General features: G+C 30.1%; 1 protein-coding gene across 1 annotated transcript in view; it reads right to left on the bottom strand.

Annotated features, from left to right (window-relative positions):
* Window positions 1-12300: 12300 nt before the first annotated feature.
* Con (leucine rich repeat protein connectin) overlaps window positions 12301-17864 on the bottom strand; it is a 189976-nt gene continuing 184412 nt past the window's right edge. Inside the window, exon 4 of the mRNA XM_085948841.1 lies at window positions 12301-14502. Within this exon, the coding sequence (XP_085804967.1) occupies window positions 13901-14502 (602 nt within the window). The 3' untranslated portion in view covers window positions 12301-13900. The remainder of the gene's footprint in view (window positions 14503-17864) is intronic.

Here is a 17864-nt window from a genome sequence, read left to right as displayed (position 1 = left end):
AACTTTTATGCATTTAATAAGCATAGTGTGAAGTTACGTGAGTTACATAAATTTTTGCGTACCTTAAATTTCGTAGCAATCAAAATATCACAGTATAGCAGGGTTAGTCAACCTGGTCCCTACCGCCCACTAGTGGGTGTTCCAGCTTTTGTGGTGGGCGATATGGGTTTTAAAAACATTTTCATTATGCATCAGCCTCAGGGATCTCCTTAATAATTTAATTAATTAACGGTAATTTCATCAGACTTCATGCATGTGCAAAGTATAAATAAAAACATAGATTTCAGTGCAGTAAGTTGTTTTATAGAGATTTATTCTGCCAAACTTAGCGAATGTCTGACATAAAGTATTTGACAAGTTATTATTATCTATGCTTTACTTTGCTGTAACTCTTTTAAAATTTTATTAAGTAAAGTTACTTCCCTACTTAAATCATCATACTGTGGAACAGAAATACAAAAGTGGGCGGTAGGTAAAAAAAGCTGACTACCTCTGCAGTATAGTATCAAATTCTGCCTCGCCAATATAATATCACAGGTAAAACCTTATTTTTACAATAATTTAATTCTTGTTCCCCCCTATTAACTAATAGGTTAATATCATAATATTATGAACTACCGATTAAAATCATATCAAGTGAAACCAAAGAAATTGGACGATAAATAGAAGGAGTCATATACGTTATTTCTATTATAACATTATAAATTATTTTGCAAGCATGATTAAGTTAGTAAATTTGTCATTTTGATTTTCTTATACATGTTTTGGCGGCTATTTTTTATGTTCACCTAATTGAATACAGTTATAAATAGTTTTACACAATTTTTACCTATTATTTTAGGTAAGTAAATAATATTGCCTTTCAGAAGTATAGCGGTAAATTGGAGACACTTATTACCAAAGAAACTTTAAAAATAAACGACAAAGAGAGACATCTTCCAATCGATAGTCCGACTAAATGAAGAATGAGACAGGCTTTTATTTTTTTTGTGGGCATCAGAACGCTTATATCTAAGAAAGCTTTGGAATATAGTCACAAACTTCGAAGCAACCACCACAACTACAAATATCTATCCACGTTTTATTATAAAAATTATAATAGAAAATTGTTATTATCCTAAGTACTTTTACCGTCACTGTAGTACGCGGAGGCTAATCTTTCCCAGAGGAAAACGACAGGTCACGCTTTGTATGGTATCTTTTATTGTTTTCGATTCAATGCAGTTTAATCCAATTCAATGAAAACTTTATTCCATTATTATCTACTTTAAAATTCTATTACTATATAACCAATTTAATCAAAAAGTCTTTAATAACATAAATCAAATCGTCACCTTAATACTGCAACTAGTTTGATTTTTCACTGTTTTCGAAATAGCTATTAAATATCATTCTACACGTCCTTTTCTACAAAATGATAAAACTAGGAAGTTAATGGGAACTGTAATAATATTGTGTTTGAAAATGTTAGATAACTTTAGAACCAATAATGCATAATATAAATAAAATAATATAGTATCTACAATATTTTTTCATACAATTGAACATGATTTAATTGTACCCAATTAGATAAGTACAATTTTCAATTTTTATTTTAAATAATAATACTTATAGCCAAGGTGTAAATCAAGTAAAGTTTAAATTGTATTTTCCCAACAATAATCAAATCGGAGTTATCTAGTTATAGTATCGAGATGACGATATATATAATCATAATAATATTATATTAAACTCTATTTTCATTCATATATATATCAAATTATATATTGAAATATCATAAAAATATCATATAATATTATGGAAACTTTGCTGGTTGCAATAACTTTTCATTATTATATTTTAAATTTTTGTAATCAATATGTAACTGTTTTTTCCTTAATAAATAAAAAAAAATCTTTTTTTTTATATTCTAAATATTATATTCTTCTTCTTCACATCCCGTCTGCTTGCCAGTTTCCTTGCATCAGTCCACGTCATACCAGCATTCATTATCTTCGCCGTATAGGCTCTAGATATAGTATTTAGCGGCTTTACAGGCAAGCCATGTTGAAGTTCTCTTCGTGTATCTGCAACACGTGGCCAAGTCAGATCCAACCTCGCCACATGATTCATTCATTTTCATCATGATGTGAGGTTGCTTGTTTCGTTCTCTTATTTCTTCACTAATACTAAAGTCATACCACCACGCACCCAACATCCATCGCTGCACATCTGTCAATTAGTATCAGATACTTACATTAAAATCGTGTTTTGACACATAACAATTTTTTACGCTGGATTTTGAAATACAGAATTACTTCTGAATACTCTATGACAAATGTTCAAAACAAATGAATATACATAGTAGTACTGCCATTCTTATTACGCACTAAATCGTTATAATTGTATTTCCTCTGTCCATTTATGATTCACTATTTTTACAAATTTGATCTCTACCAGCAATTCACCTCACCACTTCACCGCTGCTATGTAACTACTTTACCTACTTGTGATAAATTGTTGGAAGTGCGTTATTTTTATGGTATCAACTGACTGACAACAAAATAAATTATGTTTTTTGCTTAGGTGTAATCGCAATTAATAGTCAAAATCCAATTTAACCGGTAAATATTTTGAAATATCTGATATACCTACCTATTACATTTCATGTTTTTAGATGTCACGCGTTTTATTTGTCAATCATGTAAATTTTTCTATAAAATTATACGTGTCCGGAAATTTGCACTTAAGCAGTTCGCCGTACTTCATCGTGAAATGTTGTATCTGAAATATATGGCCGTATATTAAAGACCTTCCAACCTCTTCGGGTCGTATAGTACTGTGATAAAATTCATGTCTAAATAAAACACGATTCATGTCGGTTTGCAATAAGCCAGCGGCAAACAATTTTTGAAAATAGCCGACATACTGGATTAATTGTTAGGTTGGGTTAGATTAAGGTAGGTTATGTTAGGTTAGGTTTTCATTCCTGAATTCATGAATTTTGTCAAAATCGGCTATGAAAATTGGAGACCGTATAGTATACAGTCATCTATTTCCGATAAAAAGCTCACGGCAAACTATGCTACGGTGAAATATTTTACGTACAATTTACATGTAACCAAAATTATAATATCCAATTATTTCTTATCACAAAACTTCAACTTTATCGTAAATCGGTTAAACTTATCAAAATATAAATTTAAAAGTTCAGTGTCGAAAACTAACCTGTAAGTACTTTCCACTATGTCCGAAAATCAATAGTGACACAGTGGTCATTATTAAGCTTGCGCTAGTAGGTGGATGGTTGTTGTTTAGTTGATATGAATAAAACATGGACTCAAAGTTGGCTCGACCTACAGAGGCATAAATTTTAGTTAATTAGTATGCCATTTTCCTTTACCTCACCACCACCAATGTTTGTCGAACTCTAAATATAGATACTTATGTGATTGAATATTTTCAATATTTTTCTTATATTACATTTATTTTGACATATACTGTTAGAAAAAAACGATGCATGTTAATAATTTCTACCATAGAAAGTTAAAATGCATTAACTTCCATAAACACGGTTAATTGAAACTCTTTTATTTTTCTATTTTTTGCAATTATTAAATTTATTCGGACAGTATAATCATTAATAATTTACTACCATGTTCAGTGCATAAACGTCGAAAAAAAATCCTACAGATATAGATACAGTGCAGTTGCGAAGGGTAAGTATCTTTGGAATATCATTTATTATAGGGATAGATGAGTAAGTTTTATATATTCACAATACCTACTGACACAAGCATAATTTTGTTATTTTTGACTTAGGTACATGATTTAATCCAAATATCATTTAGTGCTGCGACTGGCGACTGGCGCATTTGGAGTCGTTGGCCATTAGATATAATTAACGTGTTATTTAAATGTGGTAATTAAAATGTCATTAAAACGTTAGCAGTGATTGTGTTATGTAGTATTGGATGCATAACTGAAACCTGGATCGAAAACAATGACTGTGCAAAATGGAATAGTACAAAACCTAATTCAATTATAAATTAAATAATTCAAATTCCATTAGTCAATGGTATTAATTTTTATTGCTGTTTATTTTAATTATAACTACAATATCAAAGTACTTTTTGAATGGGGTAGATAAACCCACATGAGTTGTATATTATGCATGTATATAATGTACCAGTGACGAAGAATGGGGGTAGGCTGTTAAAATTCGACATAAATAGTGCACACTAAACTTCGTCACACACGACCACAAAAAATCGTAGATATTGCTGATTAATTTTTAAAATTCAATTAAACCCGACGTAAACCAAACCATAATATAGACTATAGTTGAAAAATTTAATATTCATCTATCTATAAAATATCTTCAATTATGTTATCAAATTATACATCATTTTAGATATTTTCTAGATAGAAGAATATTTTTATATGGGTTGGTTTACAAGGCTTGATGAATTTAGAGTAACTAACTAACACCATCTGTAATATTATAAATGAAAAACGTGTAATATTGTAGGTACTGAAACTATTATGGTTTGGTTTAGACAGGGTGTAATAGATTTTTAAAAACTAACCAACAATATCTGCAATTTGTATTTTTAGTTCAATGTAAACAAGTACGTAGGTATGACTGACAAAGGTTAGTGTGCACTACCCCCATTCTTCGTCACTGATACATTGTAAATATTCCTAATATAAAACTCATGTAAATTTATCTTCCTCATTCAAAAAGTATTTTGATCTTGTAATTGTAATTAAAATAAATAGCAATAAACATAATTAATACTATTGACTGAGGGTACTTGATGTAATTGGAATTAAAATTCTAATTGATTTAAGTTTTGTACCATTCCATTTTGATTTTTTATCCAGGTTTCAGTAATGCATCCAATATAACATTTTAATGAAGTTTTGATTGAATTATGTACCTAAGTCAAAAATAATTTACTCGTCTGTCCGTGAATAAAAGATATTCCGAAGACATATTTTTTAAATTTAGTAAATTCGAATGATTAAAACAATATCATAATTAATAATGCCATAGCAATGCATGTTCAAACTGATACTACAAAAATTAAAATAAGTCGATTATTTTACAATAATATCTCAGCTTTACTAATTAAATCCAATTAAAAATAGAACTGCAGTAACTATATGCGATTATTATTTTCAAATTTTTCAACAACTTCCTACTCATGATAGTAACACAATTTCTATCATGTCATATAATTCCATCAAACCTGTAAAATTGGGTCACCAAACTTTTTATGCAAAAATTATGTAGTCATAACTTTCGAGACTATATCTGCAAGCCTTGTGTTCGTACTTCCGGTTGTCAGCTTTCATAGCTTCCTTCTACGAATAGCTACGACATACTCAACATCAGTGCTTCACAACCAATTTTCCGTGTTCCGTAAACCGTAAAAATATACATAGACAAGTATACATTCCGACCATGTCCGATCCTAATAGGATTTATATGAGCCTCCACAGAGTAGAGGTTTGTATTAACAGATTTTGTTTTTACGAGAAATGGATATCAGCCACTTGCTCAACCTATTAGATCCATACCCTGACTCACACACAAATTGAAAAACAATATATATACTTGCCAGACCCATGATTCGAACCTGAGACCCACAGCATGATTGTCTAACGCTTAAGCCCCGCGGCCACCGTACATGTTAAATTTGGTATTTAAATTTAAAGACTATGATTGAACCAATTTCCTGTAATTCTCACTCTACTTTTTAAACATTTTCATTCCTTCTGGGCACCTCATTATTCAATATTGACTTGACCACAGCCAGGTTAACAATCAGAGATTAAAAAATTAAAAAACAATTTTTAAAAAATCGATTAATACTTACTCAAACCCATCATTAACATAACAAGTGCAAGTGACTTACCCGGTGTCCATGAGCCCCACCCTAAAATAGATCTATCTGAAGTCTACCCTTCTACCCTCTTATCCTTAAAGCTTGACCTCATTCAAATACAGTCAAATTAAATTATCGTCAGAATGTTTATTAGATTATTTTTAATAGTTACAGCCTACAACGACTCTTCATTTATAAATATAACTCATATTGAGTAGCAAAAGACTGTCCACTGAATACGTGCGTTGTGTTTTACGTTTCTATGGTTATATTATTATTTCTTGTGGTCCAGGTGGCCTCGAAAATTTGTTTTAGACAATGTGTCTTGCAAAAGATGTAGAAGGCAAATAATACCGATTAGGTGATGTGATTGAGTAAAAAAAATAATGAGAAACCTACAACAACCACTTTTCCTTACAGATAATAGAGAAAACTGTATCAATTTTGTAGTGGTCACAATCCTTAGTAAGTCATGAAAGCTACAAAAAAGAAAAGAGACTAATTTATTGAATTTCACTTACCTTAAAAATTATATTTTATTATGACGCAATATTTTAGTGTGTTGTGATTTTTACAGAATACGTTACTCAGAATTATTATTAAATAAATTGAGCTCAATTAAACATTTTTGATACTATCTAATATCGGGAGCTATGTGATCTGTATAATTAAATTGATATTATTAGCAAATATGTTGTTACGTCAAGAATTAACAGTGAAAAAATAACACTTTCTTCAAATGTTCAAATGTAATAGCACTTTAAAAATCCTTGTAGGTAAAATTATGTATAACAAATTTGGAAGGACACTTAAGCTATACAAATTATAATATATACTGAGTAGAATTGAAGTGTTAAGTAATATTTTTTTAAATATAAGTACATATTATTATATAATTTGAAAATACTTCAGAAACGTAACGACTAGAAAAAATCCATGAGATTTCTTCCAATGTGCTTTAGAATGAATTTAATAATGTTTACAAGTTACAAAGAGTGCGGCACTTCATACCCTTGTGGCACAGCCTCAAGGATTCCGTCGCCGGCCCTCCCTCACCCTGCAGCGGTGCTACAAAAGCGACCTACGTGCTGCAGGTCTGACATGGCGGGAGGTGCAGGAGTTGGTGATGGACCGAGGGAAGTGGCGCCAACTTGTGCTTGCCCTATGCCCCAATATTTGGACGTGACAGGGTGAAAGAATAAGAAGAAGAAGTAGTTTACAATTTAAGAGCTTTCTAAAATACATTAATATCGGCAATCGGCATTTGTAGTTTAAATCAAGGTACTAATAATAGTTACCCGCCTTGATTCCTAGCTGACTTCAGGATCTCTGGACTTTTAATTCATAAAAATTAAGAATGTAACATTTGAACATACCCACTAGAATTAATATAACTTCAGTTGTTTTTTTTTGTATGATTTTCTCACATAATAATATGTGCAATCCATTGACTCGAAAGTGCCTTAAAAAGACTACGCAAAACTTCTGCGATTAATTGTTGTTCGTGTGAACATGGTTTGAAGTATGTCGCGCATGAAAATAGGTTCACGAGGACTGCTCTACGCGACAATGATAAAAGTTCAACACTCAACATGTACACAAAGTAGCGTGACCACGTTTAGTTAAAAGCCTCACATGGTGAAAGCAGTTCACGAGCTTTGCTCATAACTGAAAATTAGCCTGTTGTAATTTTATTCAAAGCCAAGTTAGGTTAGCTTCGCTTTAAATATTACATATTACATGTTCATTTAGCTAATGAACAATCATAGTTAATAGTATAATTAAAACGTATTTAGAAAATTAATACTATCAGCCGAGGGTAGGTTCTTGATTGAATTAGAATTTAATTCTAAGTGATTTGAGTTTTATATATTCCATTTGAGTTATTTTTTGCGACCCGGGTTTCATCTTTCACCATCTTTAGACTCTAAACGCACTAACCAATGGCAAATACACAATGACAGTGAATACAATTAATTATTTTTTATATAACAAGTTTAAAAAAAAAGTTAAAACCTTAGTAGGTATATAAGTAAAGAATATTTTTAATAATAATAAAAACATTTTTTTAATATTATAATAAAAAATAAATTAGCATCTAAAACGTTTTTGTTATGAGATAATTTATTATTCTTTGAAAATAATGTTTTATATAAAGTATTAGTCTTGGTTTAAATCTATTATACTACATATTTAATAAACTGTCTATCTGTCTTTCCATTTTTAAAAGCTCTCAAAAAAAAATCTGATGAATTTGGGTATTTGTCAACATCGTTTTACTAGTAAATATGAAAATAATACTATATATATTTACTTAGTAAATATTTCGTGGAAACCGTTTTTGGTGACTTTTTCCTTAAAAAAATCATCGCCAGAACAAGTTTTTTGACTCGACGATTTTAATACTTTTCAAACATGTCCGCCCCCTTAGATGTAACATAATAAACACCACAATATGGCGCCTCCAAGAATCTATGTTGCTCGCCAGTTTTCTTCCGTCTTCTGAGATCATGAAAGCTTCCTCAAATATTACTAAACCAATATCAATGAAACTTGCACACCTTCTTTATTTTAGTTCCAACATACTAAAGTATCATTTTCTTTCTGGTTATCCAAACATGTGGTCCTCATATACCTAACCTTCTGCCAAAAATCTGTCTTAAACATTTTTTATGCTCAGTTTCCATCGTCGTTTTAAGACAATTGACTACACATTTAATTACTTTTTTCATGAAAAGTTAAAAATAAATATCAGTAAGTTATCAAAAAAAAATTACACTGGCAATAATAAATTACAAAGCAAAAAGTGTACCTACGTGCAGAAATATTTTTACTCAGCGAATCAATTAATACGATTATTTATTGCATACGCTGCTGGTCTTCTATTCTGAGGCTTCGGGTTTGATTCCCGATGAGGTAACAATATATAATATATATGTGATTTTCTTAAAATCTGCATATTTGTGATTATTACACTTATACTTATATTACTATATATACTACTGTTTCACTACACTACTAACTGTCATTGAGTCTCATGGCCTGCTATAAGAATATATTTTAATATGAATATAATGTATGGGCTGTACAAAGTTCGCAGCGCAGTTCAATCAATTAAGATTGGGAGACTGCGATGGCTAGGTCATGTGCACCGTATGAATGACAATAAACCAGCAAAGAGAGTGATGTCCATCAATCCAATAGGACGTAGAAGAAAAGGAAGGCCAAAGATTCGCTGGTTGGATGGAGCTGCCAGTGACTGCCGTATTCTGGGGGTACCAAATTGTAAAGCGGTCACACTGGATAGGGACAGGTGGAGGGAGCTGTTGGAGGAGGCCAGGACCCACACCGGATTGTCGCGCCCCTGATGATGATGATAATGTATAGTATGCACACGATGGCCAAGCGGCTTAAGCGTCTGCTTATAATGTCGTGGCTCTCAGGTTCAAATCCTTTGTCTGGCAAATAGATATATTGTTTTTGAATTTGTGTTTGGAGTCAGAGTATTAACCTAATAGGTTGAGCAAGTGGCTAACATCCATTTCTCATAAAAACAAATCTTTTAATATTATAACCTTCACTCTGTGGAGGCCTGTATATTCTTCTAAGGATCGAACATGGTGAAGTAGTAAATAATGTATAGGTTTCCCAAGTGTAATCAATAATTTTATTTTATATGCACATTGTCGAATCACAACATTTATTTATAACTGATTACCTATATTGTTATGCAATACAATAATTTTATATTAAATAAAACACCAGTGATTTATAAATATTTAAATTTGAATTTATTTCCTTAAAACAGATACTTTATTAATAAACAAAAATACATTTAAAATATATACAAAAATTATTTAAATCATACCATACGACATTTCAGTGTCCATTATTTAAAAAAACATAATTATAATATTTAGATAAGATTTTTATCAAGTTTCTGAAAAAACTGAAAAATTCTGAAAAACCAATGAAAAATATTTTTCATTTTCTTAGTAATTTTTGATAGTTAATCAACTATTTTGACATGGGGGGTAAAAAACATTGACATTAAAAAAATTCGAATTAACTTGACATTACAGATTTTTTTCTTCACATGAAAATTATTATGAAAAACAAGTTTTTTTTCCTTTACTAGGAAAAATAAGGTCTCATACATCACTCAATCAATATCACATTACTAAAATTGCGTCGAACACGAAATGTCATGTTTTTTATCTCGTTTTCTAGCCGTGGCTTATATCAATGTTATTAACACATTTTTTTCTTTAAATAGTTGAATAAAAAAAATACATTGACCATGTAACAAGAGTGAAAGAAAATGTTTTACAAATCTATATGACATAGTAAAAATACACTCTCATAGATATTTTTAAATAGATGATATCTAATTCTCACGTGTGCATACATCTAAGCGCAAATTGATAAAATGTAATTATAAGGAAAAATGTAAACTTGTATGAAATATACGATGTTATTAACCGTCAACATTCTGTGTTTATAAATTTCTTACTATTCTGTACCGTCGTATTTTGTTTACATTCTAATTTACAACAACATTATTTAAAAGAGAAATGATGGGATTTGATGTACATTAATAGATTTAAAAATATTTTATATCTCTTTAGACGGTGATTCTAGTATTAGTTATAAACTGAAGTGAATGGAGTGCATATTAACTGAAATATACAATATTTAATAACCTGTGTAATATGATGGAAATCATAGATATAGAAAGGTTAAAGGAAAGAAAAAAGTCAACACTCGCAAATGGATAACTCTTTTGAAATAAATAATTAAATAAATAGATAACGTGTATACTGTACAATGTGCACTATTACGACTTTTACTTTTTTTTAAATGCAGAGTGTTTTTAAATCTTTAATTTTAAATGGATTTGTAATTTTTTTCTTTAAAATGGTTATAAAATATTAAACGTTCTCTATTACATTGTATATATGAACCTAAATGTATTAATTTTTCTACACTGTGTCATAATTTTTGATAGGTACTTAAATAAAACCAGCATTTTATTTTAATTAGAAAAATGATGAATAAGGTAGAAGTTAGTCCATAAATTAATGCAATTTAAAATACATAAAAATTAAAAAGCAAAAATAAAATAATTAAAAAATTTCTAAATACCCTATGACCTACACAAAAACGTGCCTCTTACACTAATACTTATGAATTAATGATTGTGATTGATGCAATATGAGATAATAATAAAGAAAATCATCTTCGGATATATTACAAAGAGTCAAATTTAATATACTATGCATCAAATTAATATATGGATAGGTGTGTTATGATTTATATTAAAATACAAGGTACATTGAATATAATATTATTATTATATTATCATATTATCGTTTCTTTATATAATGAATAAACAGTGATGTAAAACTAGCATGACGTTTTAATATAAACTTGGGAATGATTTTTTTTGCTACACACTTGTTTGACAGATGTTTTTTTCTTATGAGTCTTACATTATAAAGGGAAATAATTGTTTATTTTTTTAAAGATTAATACATTTTATGTGGTATTTCTGGTAAAAATGTTATTTATGGTTTATAAGGTTATCATAAGTCATATACTAATATTTTACATATATAAAATCAAAAAAGGCATTTAGATTTTGGGGGAAAGTAAGTAATCAACTGGAAAATGTATTTTATGTACGACGAATATAATAAATTCATTTTTAAATACATATATTGTTAAACATATATATTATGTCTTTGCGTACGTACGTGTCTTTGGTACATAGTTACCCAAATATTTCAGGGTATTTTAATTTTTTTAAATCCCCAAAAATGTCCAAGCCTCAAAAACTTTGTGCGTCTTACGAAATAATTAGGTGCCATTATATTATTTTTGTCACGAGTTCCTAATTATTAATGTAATGCAAAATACACGCTAGGATAACAATATTTACAGGATATATAAAATTCACGAATATCTTCATTTTTTTTATTATAAAATAATTCACCCTTCATGAAATTAATTCATACTAAAATTTAAATTGCCGATGGTTGTATGCAAAGTAATTCGGTAATTGTAAGTATAATATCACTAAAATAAAATCATGTTTCATCATACAAAGTGTTTTATATATTATCATTATAAGAAAGCCTTAGTATTTTTTAGCAGTTCTGTGAATATACGGATATTATGTATATTATAATAATATAATATATTATATATTACATTAAATATAATTATTATTATTTACACTTGAAGAAAATCTGAGAATCTAATTTGTAAATTATTAAGACGCTCCGTGTGATGTTTTTTTAAAAGTTAATATGCTTTAGATTAAATAAATACAAGTGAATACAATTTAAAATTGAAAAAAAAAACCGAAGAAAGGACAATCGTTTGACGAATATAATGTGGTACCCAAGAGGTAAAAAACGTCCAAAAGGTACATCTAGAGGCCGCTGGATCGATGAAATGATTAAGTTCTGCGGAAGTACATGACAACGCAACGCACAGGACCGATAGAAGTGAAATCAGCTTGGAGAGGCTTTTATCTAGTAGTGGATAGATTCAGGCTGATGATGATGATGATAATTAAAAAATTAATAAGTTTCACCTTTCATATTATTATCACCACATTTATTATGAATCAAATATATAACTATTTTTTATGAAAATGTGTAAGCATTTTATCAATGCATTATACTCATTCAATATAATATGTTGTACGTAAAAAATGTCGTATCCGGAAATTTGTACGTAAACAGTTCACCGCAGGACACTTGTTCGTGCACCGCAGTACGTGAAATATGAGTTCGTATAACATTTAATCAAATTACGAGTTCTTCGTTGAACATTTCACCATGGAGTATATTTGCACGTATGCTACAACATGTGGAGATGTTTTTACTGGCATAGGTTAGGGTTAATCTAATTGGAACAGTACTATTTGCAAACTATCGCCGCATTTTGTAAGATACGTACAAATGTATTCCACGGTGAAATGCTCACGAAGAACTCGTCATTTGATAAAATGTTATACGAACTCATGTTTCACGTACTGCGGCGCACAAATAAGTGTCCCACGATGAACTGCATACTTACAACTTACATGTAACCAAAAAATGTAATTATATCATTAACAACATATTATACAAAATTAATATTTAAATGTCAACTCTCTTCTAAAATAACGAAACAATAATAAGTTTTCTTCGAGTAGTAATAATTGATCATTTGTGAACAGGATCTTATTTATAGAATATCCCAAACAGTTATGTAGAATTCACAATCGCAAACTTTTAATTATATATTAATTAAATACTGTCATTTGGTCACTTGTATTCGTTCAATCTTCAGTACATCACTTATTCAAATGCAGTATACTCTTTATTATCACATAGTGATTTGTCAGAAATATAATATTTAAAATACTCTTAAGAGCTTTCCCAGATATTACCAATCATAGTTGAGCGTATCTACCAGTGACTTCTGATAATTAAAAGGTCATAAGGCGCAATATGCAAAAATAAGCAGCCGCAGTCACAATATTGTATCTGCATTAGACCTAATGTATTTTTGTATCATTATTATAAAACATCCTGTATTACATTCAATTATAATTTCCGGTTAAACATCAATTATACATAATAATTTAATTTTCATTAATGAAAAAATTCTATATTAGAATAAAACCATGTAGCATTTTAGGCAAATAATTTTTAATTACCTAACTTATTTTTTAAAAAAGTTATTTATTTCAGTTATTTTCTTAATTTAGGCCTAAACACTTACCTCATTTTAAAAATATCTCTGTTTTTTTTTAGATTTCACTGAAGCAAATAACTATGCCCAACACACACATTCAAGATATTAATATTTCCATAATAGTTATATCTACAAGTTGTCTCGGTGTACCAAACAAAAGTTCAACTTACGACAATATAATAATTTAAATCACATTCATTATGTTAAATATAAGTTCATCTCACTCTTGCGTGTATTATCTGAATGCAGCAGTTACGACTTTACCGCGTCGTCATTTAGGCCTGTCTTAATAAATTCAGTACCCCACTAACGAATACAACCCGCATAGTTGAAATCCACAAAATACACGCTGGTAATATCAACGAGTGAGCTGATACTCTAAAACTAGACCCAGCATTTTGACCTCGGAAATCTTTGACTTCTCCACGACTAGGCCTTGATAATGGAGCGTCGGTGGAATCCTTCAGCTCTTCAGGACATGGTAGATGATCAACAGGGATTTGAAACAAGTGCTTTAAATTTTCTTTTTTAACCGTAGTATCATTATAAGTGGATACGTTATTATCAACAGAATCTTGCTGTGGATCATCATACTCGGCATTTTCCATGTTATCTGGTGTATCAATGTATTCAACTGCAGTTTTATGACTGTGGCCTGCCTTGTGAGTACTCTTTTCCTGCAATCGGTTGTCTAAGTTTTGCTCATACGGCTTGCTGAGTGGCTTCGACTTGTCCAAGATATCAAGGTGCTGTGTGCCAGATGAAGGTTCCAGTGAACAAGTAATCTGCTCTAGTGAAGATTTGGTTTTTTCGTTCTTCGTCTCATTACGTAGCATGTGCATCCAAGATAGGCGGCAGTCACAAACGAAGTGGTTACCTGGATAAAAAGAAAAAAAAACGAATAAATTTAGGGACATGTAAAGTTAAAATAAACATGTTATCAATAAATCAGATGAATTCGATGGCCGAGTGGTAATGAAATACTTATACTTGAGGTTTTTGGGTTCAAATATCGGGTCTGGTAAATTCATCTGTGATGTGTGTTTATACTTAGAGCAATAACTAAATAGGTTGAAAAGAAGGCTAATATTCATTTCTCGTAAAAAAATCAATTAACTCAGTCACTATACATTTATGTGATTTTTTCAAAGCGCTGGTATTTCTGTAATTTTTTCACTAATATTTCACTAATCTCATTGAGCCGGGAATGAAATAAGTGAGTGCCAGGATAATTGGGCGCCGCACTGTCAAATTAAATAAATAGACGTTCCTTGCGATTTTTCATAAAAAGTAGATGAGGAATTTTGATCAATTTCTATCTACTACTTATTAGCTTTACTTCATTTTGCTCTTAACTTATTTTTTTTATTGCGGATTGAGAATAATTATCATGCCTGAGGCTAAATATAAAAATAAAGGAACTCTTTTCTCATTAGAACTTGAACATAATGCACTACGTGGGTGACAATTAGGCAATAGTGTCCTCAAAAACTACCAATATTGAATGCGCGTTTCGTTTATTTGATAAATTGATGGCAAACATACAGACGTAGATATTAAAAATAATATATTCCTTAACACGTGTATAAGTTTATGTCATATTTCTCCATACTTAATATACTATAAATCTTGTTGCATCGTCACTCAGAAGACATCCAACTTATTTGTTTCCTTGTCCAGACCAAAGCAGAAGCTGATGGATAAATTTTGCTTTACCGGTTCTACTATAACTTTCTATACGACTAGTTTTATGATTCAGAGTTTTAATATTATTTATAATATTCTGCCGTAAATTTTAGTAAATAATAATTAAATTCAACTCGGCTCAGCGTAGTCCAGTGCTCCGGGTTCGATCCAGGTGAGGTCACAATATTTTCATGTAATTTTCTCAAAGCCTAGGTGTATGTGATTGTTTCATTTTTATAACCACACTATTAGTCAGTGGGTTCATGGCCTGTTGTAGTACTAAAAATAATAAAAAAATATAGAATTCTAAATATAATATTATTTAGAAAACACTCCTGAAAAATTTATTATAACCAACAGCAAAAACATTTTTTGAAAAAAGTAAGCCGCCCAGCAGGAGTCGAAACTTCATTTTTTGGGTTTCACGCCCATGCACATAGACCACTTTGCTATAGGCGCCATACTTAATTGCCACAAATTTTAATTTTTTAAATCTTTTAATATTCTCTGAAGCGCTTTCCAAATTGAAGTACTTATTGGCGATCGGCTTTTTTATTTTAAATGAAAGTAGGCATAATTTTATTTACTAACGACGTCACGGATCACTCCAAATGTTTTGTTGTGAATTACTTGAACTTTCTAATTATTTTTTTTTAACTATTTTTTTTTCAAAAAAAGAAGATTTTTTTTCTATTGGTTATAGGTACTTAATATATTTTTTCAGAAATGTTAAAGTTATGTATGTTCAATAATTAGAATGTTGTTTTCTTCCGGGTATGCTATCAATGCAATCCCTGTCCACCCGAAGAGTGATTGCTCTTTTAGAGTTTTCATATTCCCACCAATATCACTCGTAACTCTACGGTCTTCAAGATGCCTCGTCCCAGGACAGATGTTATGTTTCATGATGCTGTGTATCGTGCGATTAACTTATTTGATGGCACCATAAAGATTGATTTTTTTTTTATTAACTATATAATGTTTGTGGACGCGTTAAATATGTTAAATTTATAATTGTATATAATATTAAAGAAACATTCTTTAATATTTACATAAACACATGCTGTCTTTTCTACTTTCTTGTTATATTAGTTGTTATTCGTAATTCATATATTTTTATAATTTTGTATTTATTATGTATTATGGCGCATTGGCCAATCGCTGTAATACCGTAATACTCTTTTTCTAAATAAATAAATGTTATATTCTTAAATCTTGTGAATCATTCGTTGAATAAGTAGTTAGTTAAAAAAATATAGTTAATCGTTAATCCGAATGTTTTGTTAATAGGTATGTAAAATTATCAAAAGATGTTTACGGATGTGATCTTAAATGCTGTGAATGTATTTTAATGTAATGTAAATCATTAATAAATAATTATTTATTGTGTGTTAAATTTTCCGTGTGCCTTGTTTAATATTCCATGTCATTGCTATTAATTTGTATGATTTGTAAATAATTTATTCAGGCTTTCGGCTGACTTGTGTATTCCAAACTAAATCAAAAGCTGGATGGCAGGTGTGTGCTTTTCATTAATAATTCATACTCGAAGATGTTCAGGAGGCGACAATTTGTATGACAAAGCATCTCGGGGAAGCAATTGTGAGGCTGAAATATGAAAACCTACCCGGAAATATTGTATCGCTTTAAGGAAAATCGATTTATTATTCAAACGTAGTTATAATAAATTATTTTAAGATACACAGATTCCATATTAACAGAATAATCTAAGTAGACTTTGGTTATTTATTTAAGAAAAATAATACGATGACTAAAAGTGTATTATTGAAATTTGCCTTAAAATTCTGATTGATGTAAGTTTTATACTATTTTTAGCCACTTCAAAAACGAATGTGTACTTCTAAGAAAAAATAAACTTAATTTACTTAGGACGGTAAAATATGAAGCTTAATTCATAGCATATTTTCTAAGTTAGGAGAGGAGATTTTTCTAGATGGTGACTAAAGCTTACACTACAATACAAGCATACCCCCATTAGCATGATATTTAATAGTTTTGACAGAAAAATAGATATTCATAGTCGGATACGTGGCCATAGCAATTTAAAAAATAAAAATAAGCCGGGGCTTGACGTTGAACACGTTATCCGCTTATGAATGTTTGGCAGGCTGCGTTCACACACGGGCCCGGATTCAACCGAGGCCTACTTTGAGGCACTTGAGAGATTTGCAACTTCGTATGGAGAGTAGGTTAATCGTCGAAATCAAATCTTGATATTCAGTATGCGGATACAAAGTACAACTAATGTCACCGAGACTATCTTAGTCAGTACAACACTTTCATTTTACTACGTTTTTCTTAGCTCGTATTCTTGTTTGTCCGGTACAAATCTTGCAATCGATTTTTAACTAACTTTCCGACTAGCTAGACATTTGAAACTTTTAGAATATATCAGAACATGATGCCAATGCATTCTTTTAATACTTTTAGCCATATTTAAGTATAATTGAATTCATTTTCAGTTAATTCTGTTTTGTATGAAAAGTTTTTTTGGAAGAAATCCGTAATCCAATCCACTATTATCGGTTGCTA

This window comes from Rhyacophila brunnea, unplaced genomic scaffold (genome assembly GCF_057557595.1).
Source record: "Rhyacophila brunnea isolate RB1 unplaced genomic scaffold, BYU_Rbru_1.0 scaffold_21, whole genome shotgun sequence".
Taxonomy (NCBI): Eukaryota; Metazoa; Arthropoda; class Insecta; order Trichoptera; family Rhyacophilidae; genus Rhyacophila; species Rhyacophila brunnea.
Note: the sequence above shows the minus strand (reverse complement) of the source record. Positions and strands in the feature narration are given on the sequence as shown.